Source organism: Salminus brasiliensis, chromosome 6 (assembly GCF_030463535.1).
Source record: "Salminus brasiliensis chromosome 6, fSalBra1.hap2, whole genome shotgun sequence".
In the NCBI taxonomy this organism is placed as follows: Eukaryota; Metazoa; Chordata; class Actinopteri; order Characiformes; family Bryconidae; genus Salminus; species Salminus brasiliensis.
The window spans coordinates 3,505,785-3,532,519 of NC_132883.1; the positions used below are offsets into that span (position 1 = coordinate 3,505,785).

Genomic DNA, 26,735 nt, shown 5'->3' on the forward strand with positions numbered 1-26,735 from the left:
AAACCCAAACCTAGTACCAAGACTTTTCATTATTCAGTAACTAGTATGAATTATTCAGTGACTACTTTCAACTAATCAGTATCTAATATGAATTCTTTAATATCCACTATGAATTGTTCAGTATCTACTATAGAACATTCAGTAACTACTTGGGTTATTCAGTATCTTCAGTAATTTAGTACAAATTATTCAGTAACTACTTTGAACTAGTCAGTATATGTCCTGAATTATGTAGTAACTACTTTGTACTGTTCAGTAACTAATATGAATGTAAGAGCCACTATGAATTGTTTGGTATCCACTGTAGCAAATTCATTCTTGAATTATTTAGTATCTACTTTGAACTAGTCAGTATCTATCCTGAATTATTTAGTATCTACTTTGAACTAGTCAGTATCTATCCTGAATTATTTAGTAACTACTTTGAACTAGTCAGTATCTATCCTGAATTATTTAGTAACTACTTTGAACTAGTCAGTATCTATCCTCAATTATTTAGTAACCACGTTTAACTAGTCAGTATCTATCCGGAATTATTCAGTAACTACTTTGAACTAGTCAGTATATGTCCTGAATTATGTAGTAACTACTTTGTACTGTTCAGTAACTAATATGAATGTAAGAGCCACTATGAATTGTTTGGTATCTACTGTAGCAAATTCATTCTTGAATTATTTAGTATCTACTTTGAACTGTTCAGTGATTCAAATAAATTATTCAGTAACTACTTATTTATTCAGTACATACTATGAGGTGTCTGTTAACTAGTATGAACTTTTTATTAACCACTGTGAATTATTTAGTGTTTAATATGAGTTATTCAGTAACTAGTAGAAAGTACTCGGGATCCACTATGAATTATCCAGTATCTACCATGAAGTCTTTAGTAACTACTATGAAGTATTCATTAACTAGTATGAATGATTTCCTAACCACTGTGAATTTTTCAGTGCCTATTGCGAATTATTCAGTGCCAGCTTTTAACTAGTCAGTATCTATCCTAAATTATTTAGTAACTACATTGTACTGTTCATTAATTAATATGAATTATGTAAGATCCACTATGAATTGCTTGGTATCCACTATGAATTGTTCAGTATCTACTATAGCAAATTCAGTAACTACTTAAATTATTTTGAATTAAATTATTAAATTATCTACGTTAAACTGTTCAGTGATTTAAAAAAAAAGCTACTTATTTATTCAGTACATGATATGAAATATCCATTAACTAGTATAAATTATTTATTTATCACTGTGAATTATTCAATTTCTGCGATGAGTAACCAGTAGAAACTAGTCAGAATCCTCTATATTTTATCCAGTATCTACCATGAAGTCTTTAGTAACTACTAGAAAGTATTAATTAACTAGTATGGATGATTCAGTAACCAGTACAAATTATTCAGCATCTAGTATGAAATATTCAGTAAGATTTATACATTGTTCAGCAATTTCTCATTAGCAATTATTCATTATCCACTTTCAATGATTCAGTACCTACAATAATTTTTTCAATTTCTACTCTGAATTATTCAGTAACTAACCAGGCCAGCGTCAGGCCTGTAACTCACTATAACAGCTTGACTCACAACGGCTTGTTTACATAGTTTAAAGAATGTAGGACTTTTTTTAGATGATCAAATGGATTTTTAGCTGATTCCTGTTCAGTAAAGCTCATTCATGGTCTGTGTTTGTTGATGTTTGTTGTTCGGTTGCTGTGTGGGTTTGCTAGTGGTCAGCAGTGCTGCAACAGGCCATCACAAGGACAGCAGCACAGAGAGAAGTGACTTAATTACGGAGGAAATACAGATAGGAAGTCCCTGAGTAGAGGTAGAAGCAAAACTTGCTTACTCAGTCAGTCATGTGTATGTACACGCTCTCTCTCTCTCACACACACACACACACACACACACATGCTCCAACAGCTCACTGTTGAAGGCGTTCTCCAGGAATGTGGAGTTCCAAACGTGGCATTGAGAACAGCAGTAACGTGAGGCAGTTAGCGCAGCTGCTTCGGCTCCTGTGCAGTATTGCAGCCCGTGACTCTCTCCACCTCCAACACTGTTTAATTACCGACGTCCATTAATTACAGTAACTTCCCACTAGGCAGACTTTCTACTAGATTTTGGAGGAGCATTGCTGTGAGGATTTGATTGATTGCATTCAGCGACAAGAGCTTGTTAGTGAGGTCAGGATGTTGGATGATGATGATGATCATCACCCCGCCTCACCTCACCATCCCCAACTCATCAACTCATCCCTTTCAAAAGTACTAGATGGAGCACCCCCACCATCATTCCAGAGAACACAGCAGTTATTCCACTGCTGGGGTTGCTTTATACCCCTCTAGCCCACACCTGGCATTAGGCAGCATGGTGTAAATAGGTTCATGTTGGTTTATCTGCTCCAGAGAGTCCTATTCTATTGGCAGGACTTCTGTACAGGCACTAGACAAGCTGTGTGTATTTGAGTGCAACTTAAAGTAGCTGAGTGCATTCATTAGAAGGGGTGTCCACAAACTTTTGGACATGTAGTATGTGTGTGTGTATATATAAATTATAATATATGATCCCCCCCCCCCCTCTCTCTCTTTCTCTCTCAGGCCACTCTAGATGTGGTGATGAATCTGCAGTTCCACTTCATAGAGAAGCTGTGGCAGACCTTCTGGTATTCAACACCGCCCTCTAGTGACGGCACCACCACCATCCCCAACAGGTTAGATACTTTCCACACCAACAGCACTGAGCAGAAGTTTTAAGTGCCTGTAAACACACAGTAAATCACTGATATTATTATAAACACTAATAATAATAATAATAATAATAATAATAATAACACTCCTACAGAAAGTGGTGGAGGTTCTCATTAGAACATCTCCAAAGTTCTCCTCTCTCATGGAGTCTAGTATTATTTAGAGTTCTCCTCAGATCATCACCTGGTTTGGTGGTAAATCAGGGCTTAATGATGGTAAATCAGGTGAGCTGCTGCTGCTGCTGCTGCTGATGATGATGGAGTTGAACACATCCTCCACGCTGTGCTGGCTGGACTGGACCGGGGGCGTCCAGGAGAAACCTTCTTCAGAATAGCTCACAAGATCTCAAGATGTACTGTATTTATGTTTACCTGCATCTGTTCTAACGTAATCTGGAAGTAGGGTTTTACTCTCTCTCTGTTTGTCTGCAGTGATGAGGACATAGAGGGAGTGATCCCCAGGGAGAAGCTGATTGCTCTGTGTAAGTTCGAGCCAGTGAAGCAGTGGATGAGAAGCTGTGATCACATCCTGTACCAGGCTTTGGTGGAAATCCTCATCCCTGATGTGCTGCGGCCTGTTCCAAGTCAGTACTGAACTATAATACTGTAATACTACACTACACTACACTAGAAATCCTCTCTTCCTTATGGACGGCTTTCTGAACAGCCCTCATCTGACCTATGCTAGTGCTTCAGTACAGCCTCAGCTCTCTTTACTCCTTAAATATAGAGGCTAAACCCACCTGGACCAGCATTACAGAGAAATGCAGTCTTGTGGAAACATTAGGGCATTAAATATTTCGGTTTTTATTACGAAATATGGACAAATATGGAAATATCAATATTTAATTATTTTCTTAGTAATGCCTATAGATAAAAGGGGTGTAGTTACATAATCTTTGCAACAACAATGAAAATTTGACTTATCTTTGGTTTTAAATTATTATTTATTCACAAAAACAATTACTATGCCCTAATAAGGCTCATTTCAGATGATTTACTGACCGTTACTGCCCACATACTTATATGCTTCCCTAACGCTGGCATGGATATTAAGCAGTACGTCCACTAGAGGGGATTTCAGAGTCAACGGCATCAAGTCTGACGCAATCAAACATGGCGATGGTGGAGGCAGCGGTGTAAACGGCTAAAAACGCTGTTAAAAAAAAAGATTTCCAGAGTTTCTTCTTAGTCGTGTCCACATGGCAGTGTGGACTATTGGCTAGGCTGCCCCAATTACTGCTCCGTTCCGTCCATATCCACAAAGGCTCATTTATGCTCAGTGTTAAAGCTACAGCTACAGCTACAGATGGAAATACCTGATACCGATATTTCCATCATGTGTGTCTATTGCAACTCCAACAACTGCAATTTCCCTCCTGGGATCAATAAAGTATTTCTAATTCTGATTCTGATTAATACCAGCAGTCTCTAATGCTGATACTTCGACTCTCTGATAAAGTCTTATGTGGCAGAATTAGAAGGAAGAGTGCAGTACAGGATACAAGTACTAATGTGTTTCTACATGCAGTCACTACTCTAATAGTCCTGCCTAATAGAATCGGTGTGTGTGTCTGGTTGTCATTTCTGCAGGTACTCTCACCCAAGCCATTAGAAACTTTGCCAAGAGTCTTGAAGGCTGGCTGACCTCCGCCATGAGTAACTTTCCCCAGGAGATTGTGCGCACCAAGGTAAAGCAGCTGCTCAGAAAGCTTTATTACCTGTTTAGCACATAATGAATATTAAGGGTCTACCTCAGCACTTACTGGCAATGGCCTCGCTGCCTAAGCTCCGCTGCAGGCCTGAGCGTTGTGCTTACACTGTGCTTACGCAGTGCAGCTGTGTAGGTGGGCGGCATTCGAACCCAAATGGAGCTTAACAGTCTCACACGATGCTTATTAATAAAAATGACCTAGGCTGAATCATTCATGTGTGTGTTTGTGTGTGTATTTGTGTACTTGTGCATCCAGGCTGCAGTTGTGAGTGCTTTTGCGCAGACCTTGCGCAGGTACACCTCTCTCAACCACCTGGCGCAGGCGGCTCGAGCTGTGCTGCAGAACACCTCTCAGATCAACCAGATGCTCAGTGACCTCAACCGTGTTGACTTCGCCAACGTGCAGGTTTGACTTCCTCTACACACTACAGGGTTTAGCCTAGTACTAACTCACAGGTCTGACTCTCACTACAGGGTTTAGCCTAGTACTAACTCACAGGTCTGCCTCTCACTACAGGGTTTAGCCTAGTACTAACTCACAGGTCTGCCTCTTACTACAGGGTTTAGCCTAGTACTAACTCACAGGTCTGCCTCTCACTACAGGGTTTAGCCTAGTGCTAACTCACAGGTCTGCCTCTTACTACAGGGTTTAGCCTAGTGCTAACTCACAGGTCTGCCTCTCACTACAGGGTTTAGCCTAGTACTAACTCACAGGTCTGCCTCTCACTACAGGGTTTAGCCTAGTACTAACTCAAAGGTCTGCCTCTCACTACAGGGTTTAGCCTAGTACTAACATACAGGTCTGCCTCTCACTACAGGGTTTAGCCTAGTGCTAACTCACAGGTCTGCCTCTCACTACAGGGTTTAGCCTAGTACTAACTCACAGGTCTGCCTCTCACTACAGGGTTTAGCCTAGTGCTAACTCAAAGGTCTGCCTCTTACTACAGGGTTTAGCCTAGTACTAACTCACAGGTCTGCCTCTCACTACAGGGTTTAGCCTAGTACTAACTCAAAGGTCTGCCTCTTACTACAGGGTTTAGCCTAGTACTAACTCACAGGTCTGCCTCTCACTACAGGGTTTAGCCTAGTGCTAACTCAAAGGTCTGCCTCTCACTACAGGGTTTAGCCTAGTACTAACTCACAGGTCTGCCTCTCACTACAGGGTTTAGCCTAGTACTAACTCACACTTCTGTCTTACTACAGGGTTTAGCCTAGTACTAACTCACAGGTCTGCCTCTTACTACAGGGTTTAGCCTAGTGCTAACATACAGGTCTGCCTCTCACTACAGGGTTTAGCCTAGTACTAACTCACAGGTCTGCCTCTCACTACAGGGTTTAGCCTAGTGCTAACTCACAGGTCTGCCTCTCACTACAGGGTTTAGCCTAGTGCTAACTCACAGTTCTGCCTCTCACTACAGGGTTTAGCCTAGTGCTAACTCACAGTTCTGCCTCTCACTACAAGGTTTAACCATTGTCCTGTATGTGTGTGTTCTCCAGGAGCAGGCTTCGTGGGTGTGTCAGTGTGACGAGAGTGTGGTGCAGCGTCTGGAGCAGGACTTTAAAGTGACCCTGCAGCAGCAGAGCTCTCTGGATCAGTGGGCTGCCTGGCTGGACAATGTGGTGAGCCAAGTGCTGAAGCCACACGAGGGCAGCCCCAGCTTCCCCAGAGCAGCACGGCAGTTCCTCCTGAAGTGGTCCTTCTACAGGTACGCCAGCACACCTTATTTTACCTCCTTGATTGACACTTGGTGTGTACCTGAGGAAAAAAAATCATTGGGAGAATCTCTAGAAGGCTGGCAGTGTTTACTGGTGTTGTGTGTAACACTGATCTGTCCTCCGTAGCTCCATGGTGATCAGAGACCTGACACTGCGCAGTGCCGCCAGTTTCGGCTCCTTCCACCTGATCCGGCTGCTGTATGACGAGTACATGTTCTACCTGGTGGAACATCGCGTCGCCCAGGCGACTGGGGAGACACCCATAGCTGTCATGGGAGAGGTTTGTACGAACCTTAATCATTAATTATATTAAAGAAAAACTATCAGTTCTGATTATGATTAATGTTCTTTATGTGTCCATATTAATATAATATAATGTTGTCTTTTTAAATTGTAGTTCAGTGACCTCAGCTCAATGATGCCTTCCCTCATGGAGAAAGGTACGAATCTGCACATTTATTTCTTATGATTATGATAAAAATTAAAACACCCTATCAAAACCTTTTGTCTTTTTTAACCTATTTAAATATCATTTGCTCTTCATATGATCAACAATGAGAGATGGAGGTAATCTAACTAGACTCACACACCTAAAGAAATGCCTTTACTCATAATCTCTAAAATGGAATTAATAGAGATTGAGATGAGAATTTTCATATGAGGAAAAAGTTTGACCCCCACATTTATCACTACTTCAGATACATGTAGAATTAGATCCAGCTGCAGATGATCAGAACATGGATGGAGAGGATTATTCTGGAGGAGTCTGTCTTATTTAGACCTCAGATGTTTAGTCTGGTCTGCTCTGGATGGTTGAAGTGAGTGGTGAAGAAGATCACCATCATGGCCAGATCCAAAGAGCTCTCTGAGGCTTTTAGATAGAATCTTGGAGATGCAGATGAGTCTGGGAAGGGGTTTCCACTGTCTGCTAAATCATTTACAAGGGAAACAGCTGACCAACATGGCCAGATCAGGCCATTCTCGTTCAGCCCAAGAGCAGAGAGCACAAGATGAGTGAAGAAGTCTCCAGCAGTCCTGTAATATCATTATGGGACACAAAGAGAGCTCCCACTGCCACAATTGATGTAAAATACAGCATCAAGAAGAGACCACACTAGTTTGACTTTCATGGCAGGGGAGCTAGGAGAAAAATAGAAAATGTGTGCAGAAAGGTTACGTAGCAAACTTAGGATAATAAAATAGGGATAGCGGGCCTCATTCATCAATATCTTCATGAGAAATTTCTAATATCAGCTCTAACAGAAGGTCAGATCTAGGTCAGATTCATGACGTGTTTTTAAAGTGCAGAGTTGTTCACAGCTTATGATGGATCCCACTGTCCTCCTAAACTGAATCCCAATTAAGAAAACATGGGATTTCTTAAAGAAATCTTAATGAAATCTTAATGAAATCGAACCCTATTGACTCTGAGTGGCTCAGAGGTCCGTTGTGCTACCACCAAGGCCTGGGGCTTGCCAGTTCAAATCCCAAGCCATGCTGCAAGCTTTGCCATCAGCACCTGGAGTCTGAGAGAGCACAATTGCCCGTGCTCTCTCCCCTCATCACTCTTAAACGATGTTGGCCGGCACAGGCTTCTGTGAGCTGGCGGGGTGAAGTTGGAGACCCGGCGCTCTTATTTCGAGCAGTTTGAAAAGAGCCGGTGGGTGGATTTGCATGTAGTCCAGCCCCTCTCCTAGTGTCGGGGGCTTTGCTAGTGCTAGGTGGAGCTACGGGAAAAATTCGACAAACAAAATGCCGAGATGACCCTACAAAATAAAAGTCCTTAAGCCATTGCAGTGGTGTTAAAATCCTGGGATTGTCTAAAACCTCTGCCTCTCTCTTTTCCCCCTCAGATCAGTCATTCTCCGACGACATGAGTGACCTTGGCAGTGACGCCGACGTATCTCGGGTAACCTGTGAGCCTGCGGTCAAAAGGGAGAGAATCGAGATCAACCACTCCCTGCAGGAGATCTGAGAGCCGTCCACCAGAAGTCAGACGGGCCGACCACAGCCTGGTCCGTCACGGGGAGAGAGAGGGCGCCTGCACAGGGCCGACTGTGCCCGGGCATCTGTGCTCGTGCTCGTGTGTCTGTCAGTGTGTCAGTGGGCAGGATTTTTTTTTGTTGTTGATCGTTCCCAGGCTCCGCCGGCCTTCTGACGCTTGCAGGAGCAGATCTAGTAGATCTGATAGTTGTTAATCTGTTCGAGGATTCGTTTGTTTCCGATCTCTTTCCCTTTTCCGTGCCTCTTTAAGCTCAGATTGAGCCACCTCCGTTCGCGACAGAGTGTGTATGTGTGTGTGTGTGTGTGTATACGTGTGTGTGTGTGTTTTTTTAATCTCCGTGCCATAGTGTCCTTTCCAGTGCCTTAGATGAGAGCAGAAAACACTCCAGCAGTCGCTGTTCCCGGGCCGTGCCTGTACCCGCAGTACGAATGTATCGTCTCATGACCTCAGCTGTCTCCAGCACCTTTTTCCGCCGAGGCCGTAGGGCTTAATTTTCCCGTAGCTGTGGCTCCATTCGCTCGCCTTCGAAAGTAATGCAACCCCACTAACCCAAAGCAGCCATTAGTGCTTCAGCCCCACCAGCACTGCAAACCTCTCGCCGCCATGGCAACCACATGGTCGGATGATATACGTCGCTGTTTCTTTCTAAGATGAAAAGTAATGTATAAAAAAAAAATATATATATATAAATATATAAATATATAAAACGACCCCTGGCCATATGAGATGAGCTGCCGATACCTCAATTGTTTCTATGCTAACTTGTGTGTGTGTGTGTGTGTGTGTGTTTTCTTTTTATTTGTGTGTGAATAAACTGGTCCTACACTCTTGCACCCTTAAAAATAAAGGCGCTACAAAGGAGATGCCGTAAAAGATCCATTTCTGTAGAAGAACCTTCACTCACACACACAGGGTTAAAGAAGTGGTTCTTCCACGGCTTCGCTCAGAGAACCCTGTGTAGCCCCTTCGTTTTAAAGGGTGTAGATCAGATCAGATCAGATCAGTCAAATCTGATGAAGCCAGTGTTCCCCAGCCGCCCCCAGGCCACACGTTTGTTCTCCATTGTAAATAAGCTTACTGTTTTGGTGTTTATGGTGACGGGGTGGTAGAGCTCGTCAGGCCAGACATGTTCCTCACTTTAAAAAGGCCTGAGCCGCCAGTCTAGACAGTCTGGGCGGTCCAGACGAACGTAGGCGGAGCTCCTAGTTGACTTGAGTCTGGTGTTGCATGTTCGCTTGAGACGTTTAAAGCTTCTACAGGGGGTTTAAAGGGGCAGAGGGGATCTCTCCTCTGTTGTGCTGAACGTGACAGAATGTCTGTAAATGACCGTTTAACATAACTGGAAGTGCTGACCTTGCTGGTTTGATGGACGTGTGCTTAAATGTTGTTCAGTTTTGATCGAATGTATTTACCAGAGTCTGATTTATCTTTTTTTTTTTTTTTTTACGAGTTTGGAGATTCTCTTTTTAAATGGATGACTTTAGGACTTTTGTGTAAACTGTTTAAGTAGATCTTCCGTATTTTAGGAAAGAAATCTAACAGATCTCAGTTTGATTCTTCTAGAGTTCAGGCTGTAACCAGTTGTATCGCCAAATAAACACTAGTAGTTCCCCATAGAAAATACATGCACACCTTTCTGATACTAAACCCGTGCGTTTCCACTCGCCCGCCCATCCGTACGTGTGGTGCCTGTGTAAAGGTGCCAGACTGTTCTTATTTAATAGCTGATAAAGCTTTGAATTTATGGGGGCTCGATTATTTGATTACCGTTGATTTTTTTTAATCCAGCTTGTTGTTATATTGATATTTGTAATGGATGGATATTGGACGTTGTTAAGCTAAGAGAAGGTTTGGAGCCCAGAGATGTTCTCCTCAGTGCTCGTCCTGGTTTCGCCACGTTTTTTCCTTCCCTCCTGTTTACAGAGATGCAGTTCAGCTGATGGATGTTTTTTTTTTTTTTTTTTTTTTCTACACGTTTTCCTGGGAAGTGATGTTTCTGTGGACTCCCCCTCCTCCTCCCCTCACTGCACTCTTTTCCTTTTCTCTGTCGTTGGCTATGAAGGCTTCAGGCTCTCTGTTTTCTCGTGCCTGTTACAGTACTTCACCTTTACTGTGCTTGGGGAAAGTGTATTTACTTTGTGTAACTTTGGTAATAGTTTTTTGGGGTTTTTTCTCTCCGTAATGCTGTTTTAGATCTTCTGATTATCTTCTGATTATCTGGCTATGGATTATTTTTATGGGACTAGATACGATCCTTCTCACAACTATATTGATACCTTATTTTTGTGTGTTTTGTTTTTTTCTGGGAAAAACAAAACTGTTCTCGGCTGTTCTTCACTTAGGCTGAGAGCAGACTATAGTCTGTAACAAAACTGCTTACTTCCACTGTATTTTGTACTGGTATAAAAAATGTGTAATAAACTGGTGTAAACCACTGACTGGTCCCACTTGCACCGCCAAAACGGCTCTGGCATGGAAAAAACTGACCGCTGGGGGCCACTTTACATGCGTCAGACCAGCTGCCACCCACCAGTCCCACCAAAAGTCTCCCCTCCCACCTGTGTCAGCCTGGCTGCACACCCTCCTGCCATGGCTACGTGTCTAATGACCATGTTAAAATCTACATGGACTCTTAACTATTTGCCACTACTAACATTACCACCATTAACCATCATTACTCTGACCATTACTGCTGTGATTATATCAAGTTATACTATATGATGATTATTAGATTATGATATTATGATAATATTGCACACCTGAGCAGTAGAACAGTCTTTCAGTGACTTTTATCAATAATTAATAAATAGTTCTGATCAGAGGAGGATGGGTCGGGTCCCCTCTGTGAGTCCTGGTTCCTCCTAAGGTTTCTTCCTCCAGCTCTGAGGGAGTTTCTCCTTGTCACTGTGGTCTTTGGCAGCTCACTGGGGGGTCTAAGGTTTTCATGTTTTCTTATTTCTTCGTCTGATTACAGTGTCAGGGCCAAGGAATACTCGAATTATGCGGCTGTGTAGGGCCCCAACGCCACCAGGGGGCCCCCAGGAGCACCAATATATAATGATAAAAAATATATTTAAAAAAAAATAACATTGAATAATAAAAGGAGACGATATTACACTGGTGAAAGTGATGTTTATATACATGTATTTTCATAGTTGCCACCCCAATACTGGGTCAATCAATTCCTAGTGCAGATATGCACTGCTGGGGTGTTCGATAAAGGCCTGGCGCTTCAGCGTACTGGAATGATGATGCATCTGGTGCGGAGGTGGTGGTATTAAATTAAAATCTGCTTAGGGCCCCATAAAGACTTGAGCCGGCCTTAAGTAGTTCTTCCACAGTTTTAAGGAAATTCTTAACCTTTTAACCTTGCAGATCAACCCATCAATGTTCTGGCCGGTTCTGTTGCGATTGAGAAATTTTAGCTGCCACATAAACAATAAACACTTCAGTCATTACAAAGTCTTTAATTATTCATTAAGTCTCATATAGCCACATTAACAGGACTTTTATTATTTATTTTTTACATCATTCCAGAATCCGTACTTCAGTCTACACGTCTCAATTGGAATCACTCACAAAATTCCCACAAAAAAAAGGAAGGAAAATCTTACATCCAGTTTCTGAATGGAGTCAGCAAAGGTACAGGGTACGCATTGCACACAGGAACCAACGAACAGTAGATACAAATAAAAGAGCACTCTGAGAGAAACACAGGCGAAGAACAGAGCAGTCCGTCCAGCTCAGCGCTGAAAGGGTTAAAACAAGGCCAGGTCTAATACGCCGGTACTACTGTATATTGGTCCTTCTGAGCAGCAAGGACAGCACAGCTAATGGGATGTCCAGTGTGTATTCCTCACAGCAATGCATCATGGGTAATGTCCAGGTCCCCCCCCCCTCCCCCTCCCCCTCCCCCTCCCCCCCACCCCATTGTCCACATCACTCCAGCTGTCCGTCCGGTCTCCAGCGGCAGGACCTGGCCTAGTCTGATTAAAAGTGCAAACTGTGTGCCTATGGGTCAGGGCACCGGACACGAGCTCCCTCACAGTGAACAGCCGGCCATGTACTTCCCTGCAGACAGAAATACACACAGTCTTAATAAAGGTTATTACAGCTGGTAGAGAGAGAGTGTACAGAGTGATGCTCACTCTACCTTTTAAGCATCTTCCTCATGCTAAGACGCTTTCAGAAACCCGTCCCTGGTTTTAACGATGTCAAAATGTAATCATATTTAAACTCATATTTATTGCTCACGCAATTTTTATTATGTGGAATTTCATGAGGAATGTACCAGCAGATATGGACCAAAATGTAAAGTCTTATTATCTTAAGCCTGCATATATTTATATTTTTATATTTATAATTTAATTTAATTATTTTCCCAATTTTAGATGGCATATCACTTAACACATTTATAAATTGTTTAAATTCTTGTGTATGGGTGAATTTAATTGGCTCTATTCACCAAAAACATATCTAATATATTATTATTTTTAAAAACATATGTATGTATATATATATATATATATATATATATATATATATATATATATATTTATAAAAACATTGTATGACTAATTTTTATGACTTTTATTTAAATGCAATTTAATTCTTTCCCAATTTTTCTCCCCAATTTTTATGATATATAGAATTTATATCTAATTAAAACATTCTATTCACAAATAAACATATAATGTAATATAATAAAAACTAACAAACAAAAATATATAACATATTTAAAAATAAGATATATATATATATATATATATGGTATTTATTATATAAAACAAATTAATAATATTTCATATTCTATTTATTTGGGTAAGCCCAATTTTAGCATATTGCTCAGTATATTTCTAAATTGCATAAATTCTTGCTTATAGGTGAATTTAATTAGCTCTATTCACAAAAATATAAAATGTATTATTAATATATATAACAATATATAGCAAACGCCCGTACCGGTCAGCATCATGCTGAAGTGATGTGGGGAGAGAGACAGAGCCTATTACGCTCTATGGCTGCTGAAGGCAGGCAGCATGACCCGGGATATTCACCCCTAAATTCTGATTAACTTTCACAACCTTTCATTCAAACTAAAGAGGCTGCTGTTCTACCTGTACCTTTAAGACTTATATACTATATGGACAAAAGTATTGGGACACCTGCTCATTCATTGGGTATTAAATACAAAGGGTTTATGATGCTTTTGTGGGAGTAACTGTATCTACTGTCTTTCTCTCTCGCTCACCTGTGGCGAACCTCTTCTTCACCAGAGACATTCTGTACCGGCTGCCCACCAGCTCCACATCCATCCCTGAGAGGGACGCCCCTGAACCCACAAACTGCACGGCCAGGCTCGGAGGGGGGCCGCGGGGAACCTCCAGGCACTGCCAACTGGCACACAATGTGCCAGACCCTGATACAGAAACACACACACACACACACACACACACACGCACATCACTCCACTGACCTCGTTAGAAGTCTGTATGTGGGTCCACTCTTCATTTCTTCACTCATATCTACAAGTAGTGGCAAAAGTTTGAGCACCCCTGGTTAAAGCCTCTGTTACTGTGAATAGTTAAGCGATCAGTTCAGGAAGAACTGATCCCTGAGAGGCACAGAAGGAGCACCATGCAAATGTTTGGACACTCTAAGAGATCCAAGCTCTCTTAGAAGGTTTTGGTATGTATCATACACATATGATCTGTACAGTCATGGGGGGGGGGTTGGGTGGCGTCTCATTTGCACCGAGCTCCCTGTCCTGCAAACCATCTACAGCAAGCGGTGCTGGACCAAGGCCAGGACACGAAAGGGAAGGACCTCAAAGGACATCCAAGCAACAGACCGCTTTCTCAGTTATGGGTCAGGGAAGCGCTTCTGCTTCCTGGAGACAAACACAGAGAGGATGTGAAGGAGTTTCTTCCCACAAGCCATTCGGACTCTCAACCAGGACTATGGCTGTTAAGGCTGTTGCCGTTTAAACAGCAGTGCTGCTTGTGAATATCTCTACGCTGATGAGAGTGGTGGTCTCGAAATGAGGGGTTTTCAGGTCAGTTTCTGGCGTATTGCTATGTATCTCAGCAGCGGAAAACACAGGAGGAGCTCCACTGACTGAAAACTAGACAGACGTTCGTCAACAGTCAGACGCTCGTTGATATCTCAGCAGTGAATTGTCAACACAGGCACGTGCAGCCCGACGCTCGTACTCCCTCCAACACTTTACACCACTGAAATAGCAACCCGCCAAGGTCAGTCTGACCGCACCTGGCTCTTAAAGGGAGCGGCGAGGGAGAGACACGCTGATTGGTTTATAACTGCACGTTATGCCCAAAACAAACACACCCATGATTCATTAAGAGACTCAGTACATGACTTTGTGAGTTTCGAGCCGAGCAGGGCGAACTTTTCCCCTCGTTACCATAGCAAAGACACATCGACACGCCCCCTAAATCAAGCTGCACGGTGCACGGTTGACGGCTCGCTAAAATATCCCTAAAATAGAGCCCTGTATCTGCTGTTAAACCAGTAGTGGGCTCTCACAGGAACACTGGAAATGATTCACGTGAGCCGGTTCAGACGACGTATTTCTGATATTAAATAAAAATGACTCAGTTTTAACTTTTTTAACTGTGTTGGAAACTTCTGGGTCTCCTAAAGCTCCCACCCACAAGCTTTCATCAAAAAAAGGCAAAATCACACAGTTGTGCATGACCTTCCTGCCTGACCTCCTCGGATTCTCTATATATAGTGCAGTGTCGGTGTATATGTCAGCCTGGCGCTAAAAGGCAGCATTAGCATAGGAAAGCCTTGAGTGGGTGCTGGAGGCTGAGAAGCAGTGTTCTAAAAACAGCCCCCCACATTAGACTGGCAGGCCTTTCTGAGATAAACAGGAATTCAGATGACCCCGGTCAATCAATTCTCTCAAGCAGCTTCTAGCACCCACTTGCTCTGGCACTGTGGAATACGGCTCCGGCACTTAATAAAGCAGATTCCACACTGAAGACTGAAGATGGACACGCTCACACACCGATAGTTTGTTTTTGGGATACTGATGCCGAACATTTTATGGGTATTTTCTGTATGATTATTCCAGAAACTCCTGAGAAAGCCACGCCCCTAAACCAGAGAGGCAGGATAAGCTCCCAGTCCCTGTCCGGGGACTGAAACTTTTCATGAAGGTCATATTTGTGCAGGTGTCGCTGGTGTCCCAGTAGAACAGTGCACCACCACCCCAGAGTGCACCAAATTCTCCAAACAAAGGTCAAACAAAGGTCAAATAAGGGGTTTTAATTCACCTGTCTAGCAATCAACCATACGACAGTTCTACCTGAGCGTCCTTCAGTTCTACCTTTCCCATCTTCTTACACTCTGTACCTGCTTGGTGGGCATCAGTTATGTCAATGTTCAGTGCGCTAGGCTCAGCTGCATGGCTGCTGATTGCTGGGACAAGGTAGGGGGAGTCAAGGTGAGTGAGTGAGTGAGTGAGTGAGTGAGTGAGTGAGTGAGTGCAGTTGTGAGGGGAACCTTTGCTGTGATTGGTTGGGGAGAGGTTGGGCAGTTTCCACAGCAGTCTCCTCTCCTCAGCGTTCCTGAAAACAAACAGAGAAACAAACAAACAAGTAAATTAGACCCCACCCACACCGTCAATCACCCATACCACCACCCCACCCACACTGTCCATCACCCATACCACCACCCCACCCACACTGTCCATCACCCATACCACCTGCATCACCCTCTCCTCCTCACGTTCAAACTTCATCCTCCGGCCTAACACTGGCCTCTCTGCCCCCCCCCCCTCTCTCTCTCTCCTTCCTTTTATCACATTGTGTCTCTCTATCACTCTGTCTATCTCTCTTTGTGCACACTCTCTTCATTTTCCTCCAATTTCTTCCTTCCTTCCTTCCTACCTTCATACTTTCCTTCATGTCATAAATTTCTCCCTTTCTTCTTTTATAATTTCCTTCCTCCCTTCTTTATACCGTCCTTCCTTCCTTTATACCTTCATTCCTTTCTTTACACCTTCCTTCCTTTACTCCTTTCTTCCTTCCTTCACACCTTCCTTCCTTCCTTTACACCTTCCTTCCTTTCTTTACACCTTCCTTCCTTTACTCCTTTCTTCCTTCCTTCACACCTTCCTTCCTTTACACCTTTTTTTTACACATTCCTTCCTTCCTTTACACCTTCCTTCCTTCCTTTACACCTTCATTTTTTTCTTTACACATTCCTTCCTTTCTTTACACATTTCTTCCTTTCTTTACACATTCCTTCCTTTCTTTACACCTTCCTTCCTTCCTTCACACCTTCATTCTTTTCTTTACACCCTCCTACCATCCTTTACATCTTCCTTTACTCCTTCCTTCTTTTCTTTACACCTTCCTTCCTTTACTCCTTTCTTCCTTCCTTCACACCTTCCTTCCTTCCTTCCTTTACACCTTTTTTTTACACATTCCTTCCTTCCTTTACACCTTCCTTCCTTCCTTTACACCTTCCTTCCTACCATCCTTTCTTTACACCTTCTTTTCGTTCCTTCCTTTACATCTTCCTTCCTTTACACCTTCCTTCCTACCATCCTTTCTTTACACCTTCTTTTCGTTCCTTCCTTCACATCTTCCTTCCTTTACACCTTCTTTCCTTCCTTCACACCTTCCTTCCTTTACACCTTTTTTTTACACATTCCTTCCTTTCTTTACACCTTCCTTCCTTTCTTTACACCTTCATTTTTTTCTTTACACATTCCTTCCTTTCTTTACACCTTCCTTCCTTCCTTCACACCTTCATTCTTTTCTTTACACCTTCCTACCATCCTTTACATCTTCCTTTACTCCTTCCTTCTTTTCTTTACACCTTTATTCCTTTTTTTACACCTTCCTTCCTACCATCCTTTCTTTCTTTACACCTTCCTTCCTTGACACATTCCTTTCTTTCTTTGCACCTTTATTCCTTCATTTACTCCTTCCTTCCTACCATCCTTTCTTTGCACCTTCTTTCCTTCCTTTACATCTTCATTCCTTCCTTCACACCTTCTTTTACGCCTTCCTTCCTACCTTCCTTTCTTTATACCTTCCTTCCTTTACTCCTTCCTACCTTGCTTTGCAACTTCCTTCCTTCCTTTAAACCTTTATTCCTAGTCTCTCTTTCCTTTCCTGTTCTACTCGATTCCTTAACTTTATTTCTCCTTTCTTTCACTTTCTCTATTTCTATTCTGTTCTCCATTTCCTCTCTCTTCTTATTTCTTTCTCGTCGTTCTGTTCTCTCAGTCCGTCTCCTTCTCTTTCCTTCCCCTCATTCCTCTTACTGTCTTTTTCTCGCTCTGCTTCTTTCCTTCCTTTCAGGTTCTTTCATTAATGTTTGCGACTCCTCGTCTCCACACTGCTGTAACACAATCCCAAACCCAGTCATTCACTCCTCCTCCTCCTCTCTCTCACCATGATGCAGGGGGTTGGCACTGCAGGTCAGTGGCCGTGTGGTCCAGCGGCAGCAGCACCTGCACGGCCGTGAGCTGGGTGGCGGGGGCGGTTGCCGGGCAACAGTGGTAGTCCAGGGAAACGCGGGTGACCGTCCCGCTGCGTTGGCACTCGGCCGACAGCAGCAGAGGAGCTCGGGCGGGGTCCTGAGACGACACCTGTGGGCAGAGGGCGTCGTCATGGTGATGAGTTTTAATTAACCTTCTATAATATTTATTTAAAAATGAAGAATATTTATTTTTACAAAGTAGGACCAAACACGCAGCGGATCCGTCACCCCCTCATCTCGCTCAGGGTGAAATCGCTTAGTAACAGAGTAACAGTGCAAGGCAGCACAGCCAGAATGCACAGAGTGTCCAAAAGTATGTGGACTCACGTTTCTTCTGACATCAAGGGTTTTAATAGGGAGCAGCCTCTGCTGATCTGAGAAGGCTTTGCACTAGATGGAGGGCTGAGGAGGACTTGCACTCTAGTTCTGCCACTCCAACTCATCCCTAAAGTATTGGATGGAGCTCCACCATCATTCCAGAGAATGCAGCTCCACTGCTCCACAGCTCACTGCTAGTCAGGGCTTCTCTATGGGGATTATACAAGCTGAACGCCTGCGTCAGGATCTACGCATGCTAATGTTGCTATTAATGAAAGAAAGCTACCGGTTTGCATGCTGTCATGGAGATAATGCTGTTCGGTGACAAATGTTTGTGGACACCCATTCTAATGAATGCCATTGCTGACACAGATGTACAAATGCACACACACAGCTTGCCTAGTCCTTATAGAGAAGCACTGCCAATAGAATAGGGCTCTCTGGAGCAGATATATATATGATCCTGTTGGCATCATGCTGCCTAATGCCAGGCGTGAGCTAGAGGGGTATATATAAAGCCCCCCAGCATTGAGGAGCTGTGGAGCAGTGGACAAGCTGTGTTCTCTGGAATGATGGTGGTGGTGGTGCTCCATCCAATACTTTTGGGATGAGTTAGGGATGAGTTGGGGATGATGAGGTGAGGTGGTGGTGATCATCATCCAACATCCTAACCTCACTAACAAGCTCTTGTCGCTGAATGCAATCAAATGCTCACAGCAACGCTTCTTCTCCAAAATCTAGTAGAAAGACTTCCTTTCTGGACAGTAGAGACAGTCACTCCAACAAAAGCATCTCTTTTTTTATTACCCTTGATTTCAGAAGAAACAATGAACGAGCAGGCGTCCCAATACTTTTGTCTATGTATTGTATTCCCTGGAAGACTGGATATGGGTACTGGATACTGGGTATGTAATACCAGACATCAACTGTAGGTGGTGCTGTAAATCCAGTTCAGCAAAAACTGATGGTGTGAGTAAGTGCTCCAAGCTTCAAGACTGACCTGATACTTCAGCAAGCCCACGTTGTAGTAGGACGCCTGTGGATTGAGCTCCGCCTCTCTCTGAAGGTGAAATGTCAGAGCCTGCATGTTGAACCAGAAATCTCTGGAGTCGGGGTCGTTCTGGGACGGGTCACTAAAGAGGGAGAGCAGAACCAGCAATGACTTCAATCCTCCATTGACAGCAGAGGTGTGTAGAGCAGCTGGAACTCATACTGAAGTAAAAGTACTGTGTTCTGAGAAGAATGACTGCAGTACATCTCAGAAAGAACGAAGGAACTCGAGCAGAAATACAGCAGAAGCTGGAAAAGTGGAACTGAGCAGCTTCTTATAACCCACCCCTGATTCATTTTTTACCAAGAAGAACGCTTTCCTCGTATCGTAGTACTGGTAGTTCTAAAACAGTGCAAAAAAAATAAAATCAGCATCAGATGTTTGAAGGTAGATCACCTGTAGAGAAGCTTCTGATTGGGTAAGAAGTGATCCACTCGTGAGATGTTCACCAGTCGGAAGCTGAGCACAGGTGCGTTGGGGTTGGCTGTGAATATACGAGTGATTCCAGCAGGGAATGACATGGTGAGGTCACCAGTGATCTTCACCAGACAGCTGAAATTAGCACACACACACACACACACACACACACACACAATAGATAAATAAATAAATAAATAAATAAATAAAAATAGAAAATAAATGGATAGACAGAAGTATACATAGACAGACAGACTGACAGGCAGACAGATAGACAAACAGACACAGAGACAGTGAGACAGGCGGATAGGATAGCTAGCTAGCTAGCCAGCAAGATGGCTAAATGGACAGTATGCACAGAGACAGCGACAGACAGAGAGACAGGCGGCTAGACAGACAAACAATCGGCTTGACAGACAGACCAACAGACAGGCGGCTAGACAGACCGACAGACAGGCGGCTAGACATGACACAGAGAGACAGACAGACAGATGGATAGACAGGCGGATAGGATAGCTAGCTACCAAGCCAGCCAGACGGCTAGATGGATACTATGCACAGAGACAGAGACAGACAGAGAGACAGACGGCTAGACAGACAGAAAAACAAACAATCGGCTTGACAGACAGACCGAGAGACAGGCGGCTAGACATGACACAGAAAGACAGACAGATGGATAGACAGACAGACAGATGTGTAGACAGACACAGAGACAGAGAGACAGATGGATAGGATAGCTAGCTAGCCAACCAGCCAGCCAGCCCGTCAGCCAGACGGCTAGATGAATAGCATGCACAGAGACAGAGACAGACGGATAGACAGACCGACAGACAGGCAGCTAGAAAGACCGACAGACAGCTGGCTAGACATGACACAGAGAGACAGACAGGCAGACAGATAGATAGACAAATATATAGACAGACAGACAGAAAGGTAAATAGACAGACAGATAGATGACTAGATAAAAAGACTAGAGACAGACAGAAGGACAGAGAGACTGGCAAACAGGCGGCTAGACAGACACAGAGAAAGACAGACAGACGGATGGATAGACAGATACATAGACAGACGGATAGAAGGATAGATAGCCAGACAGCCAGACAAAAAGGTAGACAGGCACAGACACAGGCTAGATGGATAGACAGGGAGACAGATAGATGGGTAGATAAACAGATGGGTGAACAGACAGACAGATCCATTAGGAGGCTGAAGTCACTGTCCCACCTCGCAGCTCTGAGAGGTGCAGAGTGAGTGACCGTCGGGGAGCTGAGGGCTTACCGGTTGTGTTCTCCACCTTTGAAGTAAGCGTTGATGTACTCTGTAATCGCTGCAGCTACAGGCCACGACTCCTGAGTGCTGAGAGAGATAGGACTCGGCCCTCGGGACAAACCTGCACAGACACAGGCAGACACACACAGACACAGGCAGACACACACAGACACACACAGACACAGGCAGACACACACAGACACACACAGACACAGGCAGAAGAGATGAAATTAAAAGGGCAGCACGGCTGTTCAACAAAAACCTATCTGATCAAAACCTTGTATTTCCAGAACAGCCACAAAACCTTCTCTACTTTCAATGGAAAATATTTTATTCCAGGTCATTTTGGAGCGTTTCTATTGGTCCATTCATCATGAAATTCTAATACAATGTGAAGAGCAACTGCCAGATTAATGTTACAGCGATGATGTCTGAAACAAAGAGTGAGCAAAATCTGACACACAGCTCCTTAAAAGTCCCCAGAAGATCTGAACCTCAACTGGACATGCAATTAACGTCCAGTTGAGCGTCCCTGATCAATTAAAAGTGCTGCAGCAGAGGGCTTCAGATGACAGTGTTCAATTAAATCATTTACATCCCTAATAAATACATTTAAATATTTAAAAATCAACAATAATAATAATACGAATAATAATAATAGTAATAATCACTAAAATTAGAGTAAAGCAGTTGACCAGGGTCAACGGGAACCTGTAAGGTGTGTCCAACCCTGCAGTAAGCCGCCCAAAAGCAGGCATTCGTGGGTGGCGTTTGGTAAATGTAACCCACGCTCTGGTAGAAAATCAGGAGGTCAGTTTGAGGTCATGCTAGGGGGTTAGGGTGTGTCAGTGCCCACCTCGTGCAGGACTCGGGGCGCGGGTCTGGCCGCCCCACTCACTGGGGCTGGAGGAGGAGGAGGATGTTGGGGGAGGGCTGGGCTCAGGCAGAGGAGACGAACACAGGGACCTGGACTGAGGGTCAGAGGTCAGGGGTGAGAACAAAGGGAAAGAAAAGGGGGGGCTTAAAACCGACATTTAGGCAATAACTGTCTATACCTTCGACTTTATACTGATATAATGCTGCATTTCTACAGTTTGGTGCTTCAAGCTGATCTTCAAAAACATTACATACATCTGTTCAACCTACAGTGGTGTAGCTCCGCCCATTCGCACAGAGCAGCCAATCAGAACAGAGCTCATACAGAGAAAGTAAATGTTAGGTCATTTGTGAGTCTACAGGGGTCATTTGTGCTGTTGTAAACTGGGTCATGTGACTCCCTCAGCTAAAAAAGGCTCCACGTTACTGAGCTTGGGTTGGGTTAACGGTACAAAAAACGGTCTCCACAGCAACCGCTGCTCACGTCACAACACAGCTACTGCACCGTCTGATGTATGAAACCAAAACCCATCTAATAAAAACACAGCTGCCTTATTTAACAGGCATTTAATTGTAAAGGGGGGGGGGTGTAAAGGACCTTCGGGCGTGTAGCTGTGAGGGCAGAGTGTAATGAGGGTAGTGGCTTATTTACCCGCTCACAGCCGCTCAGCCTGGCTGAAGAACGCTTGGACCGGGTCGGCTGAGGAGGAGCCAAAACGAGCAGCTCAGAACTGTCCTGCCGGAAACTACGCTGAGAGCCTGGAGGTGGAGAGATAGGACGAGAGAGTAGTAGATAAGAGAGGGTAGTGGATAAGAATTGAACCAACCAATTTACACAATCCCCCTGATTTCAGGACACCGTCGTGTTTGGGACATTTGGGATGGTCTAGGTTACTCAGGTGTGTTCTACTGCTCCTTTAGTGCAGGTACGAGATGCTTTCAAACACCTGTAGATGCCACTGTTCAACATGAGGACAAGAGCTGTGCCAGTGAAAGCCAAAGAAGCTGTTACGAGGCTAGAAAACCTTGGGAACCTCTGTGAACCACAAGTGAGCTCATTAATCGCAGCTGATTTCCTGTAGCTGCTGCCTAGGTCATCAGATTCAGACCCCTGACTCTGGCCTACAAAGCCAAGACTGGACCAGCCAGCTCCTCCGTACTTGATGGCGATGGTCAAAAATCGATCTGCACCAAGAGCCCTTCCAGCTTCAAGTACGGCTCGGCACCGAAGTAGTGGAACGAACTTCCCCTGGGTGTCTGAATAGCAGAGTCCAACGCTCGCTGTCTTTAAACCCAGACTCTCTTCTGAGAGTAATTAGGTAGTGTGTAGAGTATTGTGTCTCCAGACCGAGTCGAAACCCAGAGGGATCTTCAGATGCTAGTCTGTACAAACTAGCTGAGGGTGGTGAAGCTCTTCTTTAAGTCGCTCTGGAGAAGAGCATCAGCTACAGGCCTTCAATGTAAATGAAGACCTCCACTGATGGCAAAACAACAACCCTCCCTATGATCCTCAAACAGCCGTGAGGAGGGATCCTGAAGACGATCTGCAGAAGACGTCATGAACAGAAATACAGAGGCTACACTGCAAGACGCAAGCCACTAGACCTAGGGGTCATCATGGCTTGGGCATGTATGGCTGCCACAGGTACCGGCCCACTTATTCTCACTGATGATGTAACTGCTGAAGGCGTAGAGGAACATCTTATCTGCTCAGGTTCCAGTAAATGCCTCCAACAATTGGTCGGTGCTGAAGATGGCTGAATTAGAGGCTTGGCGAAGCATCACCAGAGAAGATACATCAGCACCTGGTGATGTCTATGAATCGTCTATGACTCTATGACTGCATGACAGAGATATGCAACACAGTACTAAACCTGCTAAAGACTGCTTTATTGCTCCCATCGTTGCTGTGTCCCAAATATTATGGTGTCCTGAAATGAGGGGGACTGTTCAAAAAAAGTATGTGGGTTAACTAATAACTTGAGGGGTGTGTGAGGGAACTCAGACATTGAGAAGAGGTGCAGTGAGGGTCTCAGTGGATGAGTGGAAAATGGGTTGCAAAGCAGATACAGTTAATCATTGGCTAAAAGGAGTGACTGCATTTGGGCACGGCCCAAGGAACTAAGGAAGGAAGTAGCTGAATCTGCTGGTGTATGGAAGCTTACGGTCATACAGGTCTACCAGCAGTGGCAGAAATCCCAGTGTACAGGAAATTCTCCTCATTCTTGAGCAGAAGTGAGTACAGGCCTCTTGCGTGATGCTCTACTCCATATTCTGATGGTCTGCAGCTTCCTGAGGAGAGTTCCTTCAGAAGTTGGTGGTAAAGAACCTGCACTGACTTCTAGAAGCAGTTCTAGCCTGGAAGCCATCTTCATTCACAAGCGGTGGTCCCTCTCCGTCAGTTTCGCACTTCAGCCACAATTCTAAGGATAATTCCCTGTAGACTGAGATTTCTGCCACTGCTGGTAGACCCGTATGACCGTAAGCTTCCACACACCTGCAGATTCAGCTACTTCCTTCACACTGTGGTCTTTGGCCACGCCCAAATGCAGTCAATCACTCCTTTTAGCCAATCATTAACTGTATCTGCTTTGCGACCCATTTTCCTCCATCTAATGAGACGCTCACTGCACTGTACCGCCTCTTCTCAATGTCTGAGTTCCCTCACATACCCGCAGGTATTTCTAGCGCCATCTGCAGGAGCCTAAAGTTACTGCCACCCTAACGTGAAATGTTTGGACCTTTGAGTGTAAACGGGTGTGTTGATATACCAGTGTGTGTGTTGATGTCGAGGCAGTTCTGGTCTTTATCGGTGGAGAAGCACAGGTCCTCCTGTGGTCCAGAGTGTCTGGTAAGCGGAGGCCCATTCCTCCGCGGCTCCTCGCAGCTCCTGCTCTGTTTCCTGCTGGACTCCTGCACTGCTGCCGTGCTGCTGCTGCCGGATGGCACTCCTTCACTGAACGGGTTGTGGACTGAGCTCCAGTGTACCAACTCCTTCTTGGGCTGCACGGGAGCAGGGGCAGGTTTAGGGCTCACCACCGCCGTCCTGTTGGCTCCTGCAGCTGCCTGAGCGGCAGCCAGGGCTGACTGGTGTGTGGGGCTGCCAATCATGGTGATGGCGAACGGGTCGTCGGAGGAGGAGTCTGGGGGCGGGACACTGTGGTCTCTTTTTCTCTCTCGGTCTTTACGGGATGACGATGAGGGGGGAGGAAGCGTTTTAGTGTCGTTTAAGGGTTTGGTGAACAGATCTGTGCGGCTGTCCCGTGATGGCCGGGGGGGCGGGGGTGCCCAGGCAGTTTCTGGGGGGGCTCGGGTGTCCTGGGATGTTGGGCGCTCAAACACAGCCAAAAAAGGATCCTCAGGTGGGATGTGCTTACAACTCCACACGCTAGGTTCCAGTTCTGGAGCTGCCAGGCTGCGGGAAAACGCTGGAAATGTGAATGCAGGGGCGCCAGCAGGGTTCTCCATTGGTAGTGGGGAACGTCCAGGGGAAGGGTCGCGGAATGCAGTGAGAAAAGGGTCAGAAGGCCGTCCTAAGGTCATAGAGTCTTTAGGCTGAGGCGCTGAAGGCCAGGCTGCCCAGCCTGTGGGTTCTGGAGATGCTCCCAGGGGCTGATGGGATGGCGAGTCCAAACCAGAATCTTCCACGTTCTCGGGAGAGGACGAATCAGAAGAGAAAGCAGTGTCTGTCGGGAAATAAGAGATTATTATAGATTAAAAGATGCGTCATCAAGACCGACGTACATTATATGTCCAAAGGTTTGTGGACACCCCTTCTACTGAATACCAATTGAATAGGACTCTCTAGAGCAGATATACATGATGAACCTATTGGCACCATGCTGCCTAATGCCAGGCGTGGGCTAGAGGGGTATAAAGCCCCCCAGGCAGTGTAGAGCTGTGGAGCAGGTGTTCTCTGGATTTGTACAATCAAATCCTCACAGCAATGCCCCTTCAAAATCTAGTAGAAAGCCTTCTTCCATGGACAGTAGAGACAGATACTTCAACAAAAGTAGGATAAACTCTTTTTAATACCCTTGATTTTGAAAAAACAGAACAAAAAAAACAATGGATAAGCAGGTGTCCCAATACTTTTGTCCATATAGTGTAAGTAGTCTTGAAATAGTGTTACTATAAGCGTAATGAACTAAACCTAAAGTATAATCTGTGACCAACATAAGACACTCATCTGAAACCAGAAGTAATAGATCTAATGGATAAAACTAGCTTGACAGAACACTATCCATCACCAATCCCAATCCATAATTCATGGAATAATGACCACTCCAGCTCTGCTCAGAGGCATATTAACTAAGTTTCAGGCCGCTGGCCATAGCAGAGCCATTATTTACTGCATTTCCTGTAGCCGTTCATTCTCTGTTCCCTAAAAAGAGAGAGTGGGTGTATTCTGTCTTCATCGATCGGGATAATGAGATAAAGGTTTACATTCAGAAGTCGGGAAGGCGCTCTGGAGCTGCTCACGTCCCGCAAAGCTGTGGGATTTGAATGCTGATTCCAGAGGAGGACCGAACAGCGAGTCTGAACCAGAGGCTGTGGAGCTCAGCCTGAGAGAGAGAGAGAGAGCGAGAAAGAGAGCGAGAGAGAGAGAGAGAGAGAGAGAGAGAGAGAGAGAAAACTTATTTGCATTCATGTCAAAAACTTTGGTTAATGTAATGTATATGTTTTAATATCATTTTTTTTAAATATCATTTTTCCTCAACAATACTGCCTCACCTTTAGGGCTGTTCCACTACTATACTGCTTCACCTTTAGGGCTGTTCCACTACCATACTTCCTCACCTTTAGGGCTGTTCCACTACTATACTGCCTCACCTTTAGGGCTGTTCCACTACTATACTGCTTCACTTTTACGGCTGTTCTACTACTATACTTCCTCACCTTTAGGGCTGTTCCACTACTATACTGCTTCACCTTTAGGGCTGTTCCACTACTATACTGCCTTAGCTTTAGGGCTGTTCCACTACTATACTGCCTTAGCTTTAGGGCTGTTCCACTACCATACTGCTTCACCTTTAGGGCTGTTCCATTACGATACTGCCTCACCTTTAGGGCTGTTCCACTACTATACTGCT

General features: G+C 44.5%; 2 protein-coding genes across 11 annotated transcripts in view; one reads left to right on the plus strand and one right to left on the minus strand.

Annotated features, from left to right (window-relative positions):
- Nucleotides 1-10,610, plus strand: part of rfx2 (regulatory factor X, 2 (influences HLA class II expression)) — a 52,579-nt gene extending 41,969 nt beyond the window's left edge. For all 8 annotated transcript variants that reach the window (XM_072681341.1, XM_072681340.1, XM_072681337.1 and 5 more), the window contains 8 exons: nucleotides 2,606-2,718; nucleotides 3,187-3,338; nucleotides 4,348-4,445; nucleotides 4,725-4,874; nucleotides 5,966-6,174; nucleotides 6,311-6,464; nucleotides 6,582-6,624; nucleotides 8,038-10,610. In XM_072681341.1, coding sequence (XP_072537442.1) covers nucleotides 2,606-2,718; nucleotides 3,187-3,338; nucleotides 4,348-4,445; nucleotides 4,725-4,874; nucleotides 5,966-6,174; nucleotides 6,311-6,464; nucleotides 6,582-6,624; nucleotides 8,038-8,159 — 1,041 coding nt within the window. In that variant the 3' untranslated portion in view covers nucleotides 8,160-10,610. The remainder of the gene's footprint in view (nucleotides 1-2,605; nucleotides 2,719-3,186; nucleotides 3,339-4,347; nucleotides 4,446-4,724; nucleotides 4,875-5,965; nucleotides 6,175-6,310; nucleotides 6,465-6,581; nucleotides 6,625-8,037) is intronic.
- A 1,510-nt stretch (nucleotides 10,611-12,120) lies between these two features.
- The window catches only part of fcho1 (FCH and mu domain containing endocytic adaptor 1), a 69,293-nt gene continuing 54,678 nt past the window's right edge, over nucleotides 12,121-26,735 (minus strand). For all 3 annotated transcript variants that reach the window (XM_072681347.1, XM_072681348.1, XM_072681345.1), the window contains exons 17-27: nucleotides 26,089-26,207; nucleotides 24,414-25,328; nucleotides 22,295-22,401; nucleotides 21,623-21,737; nucleotides 20,776-20,887; nucleotides 19,477-19,632; nucleotides 19,030-19,162; nucleotides 17,624-17,820; nucleotides 15,720-15,784; nucleotides 13,441-13,608; nucleotides 12,121-12,260 (exon numbers count right to left, since the gene is read on the minus strand). In XM_072681347.1, coding sequence (XP_072537448.1) covers nucleotides 12,232-12,260; nucleotides 13,441-13,608; nucleotides 15,720-15,784; nucleotides 17,624-17,820; nucleotides 19,030-19,162; nucleotides 19,477-19,632; nucleotides 20,776-20,887; nucleotides 21,623-21,737; nucleotides 22,295-22,401; nucleotides 24,414-25,328; nucleotides 26,089-26,207 — 2,116 coding nt within the window. In that variant the 3' untranslated portion in view covers nucleotides 12,121-12,231. The remainder of the gene's footprint in view (nucleotides 12,261-13,440; nucleotides 13,609-15,719; nucleotides 15,785-17,623; nucleotides 17,821-19,029; nucleotides 19,163-19,476; nucleotides 19,633-20,775; nucleotides 20,888-21,622; nucleotides 21,738-22,294; nucleotides 22,402-24,413; nucleotides 25,329-26,088; nucleotides 26,208-26,735) is intronic.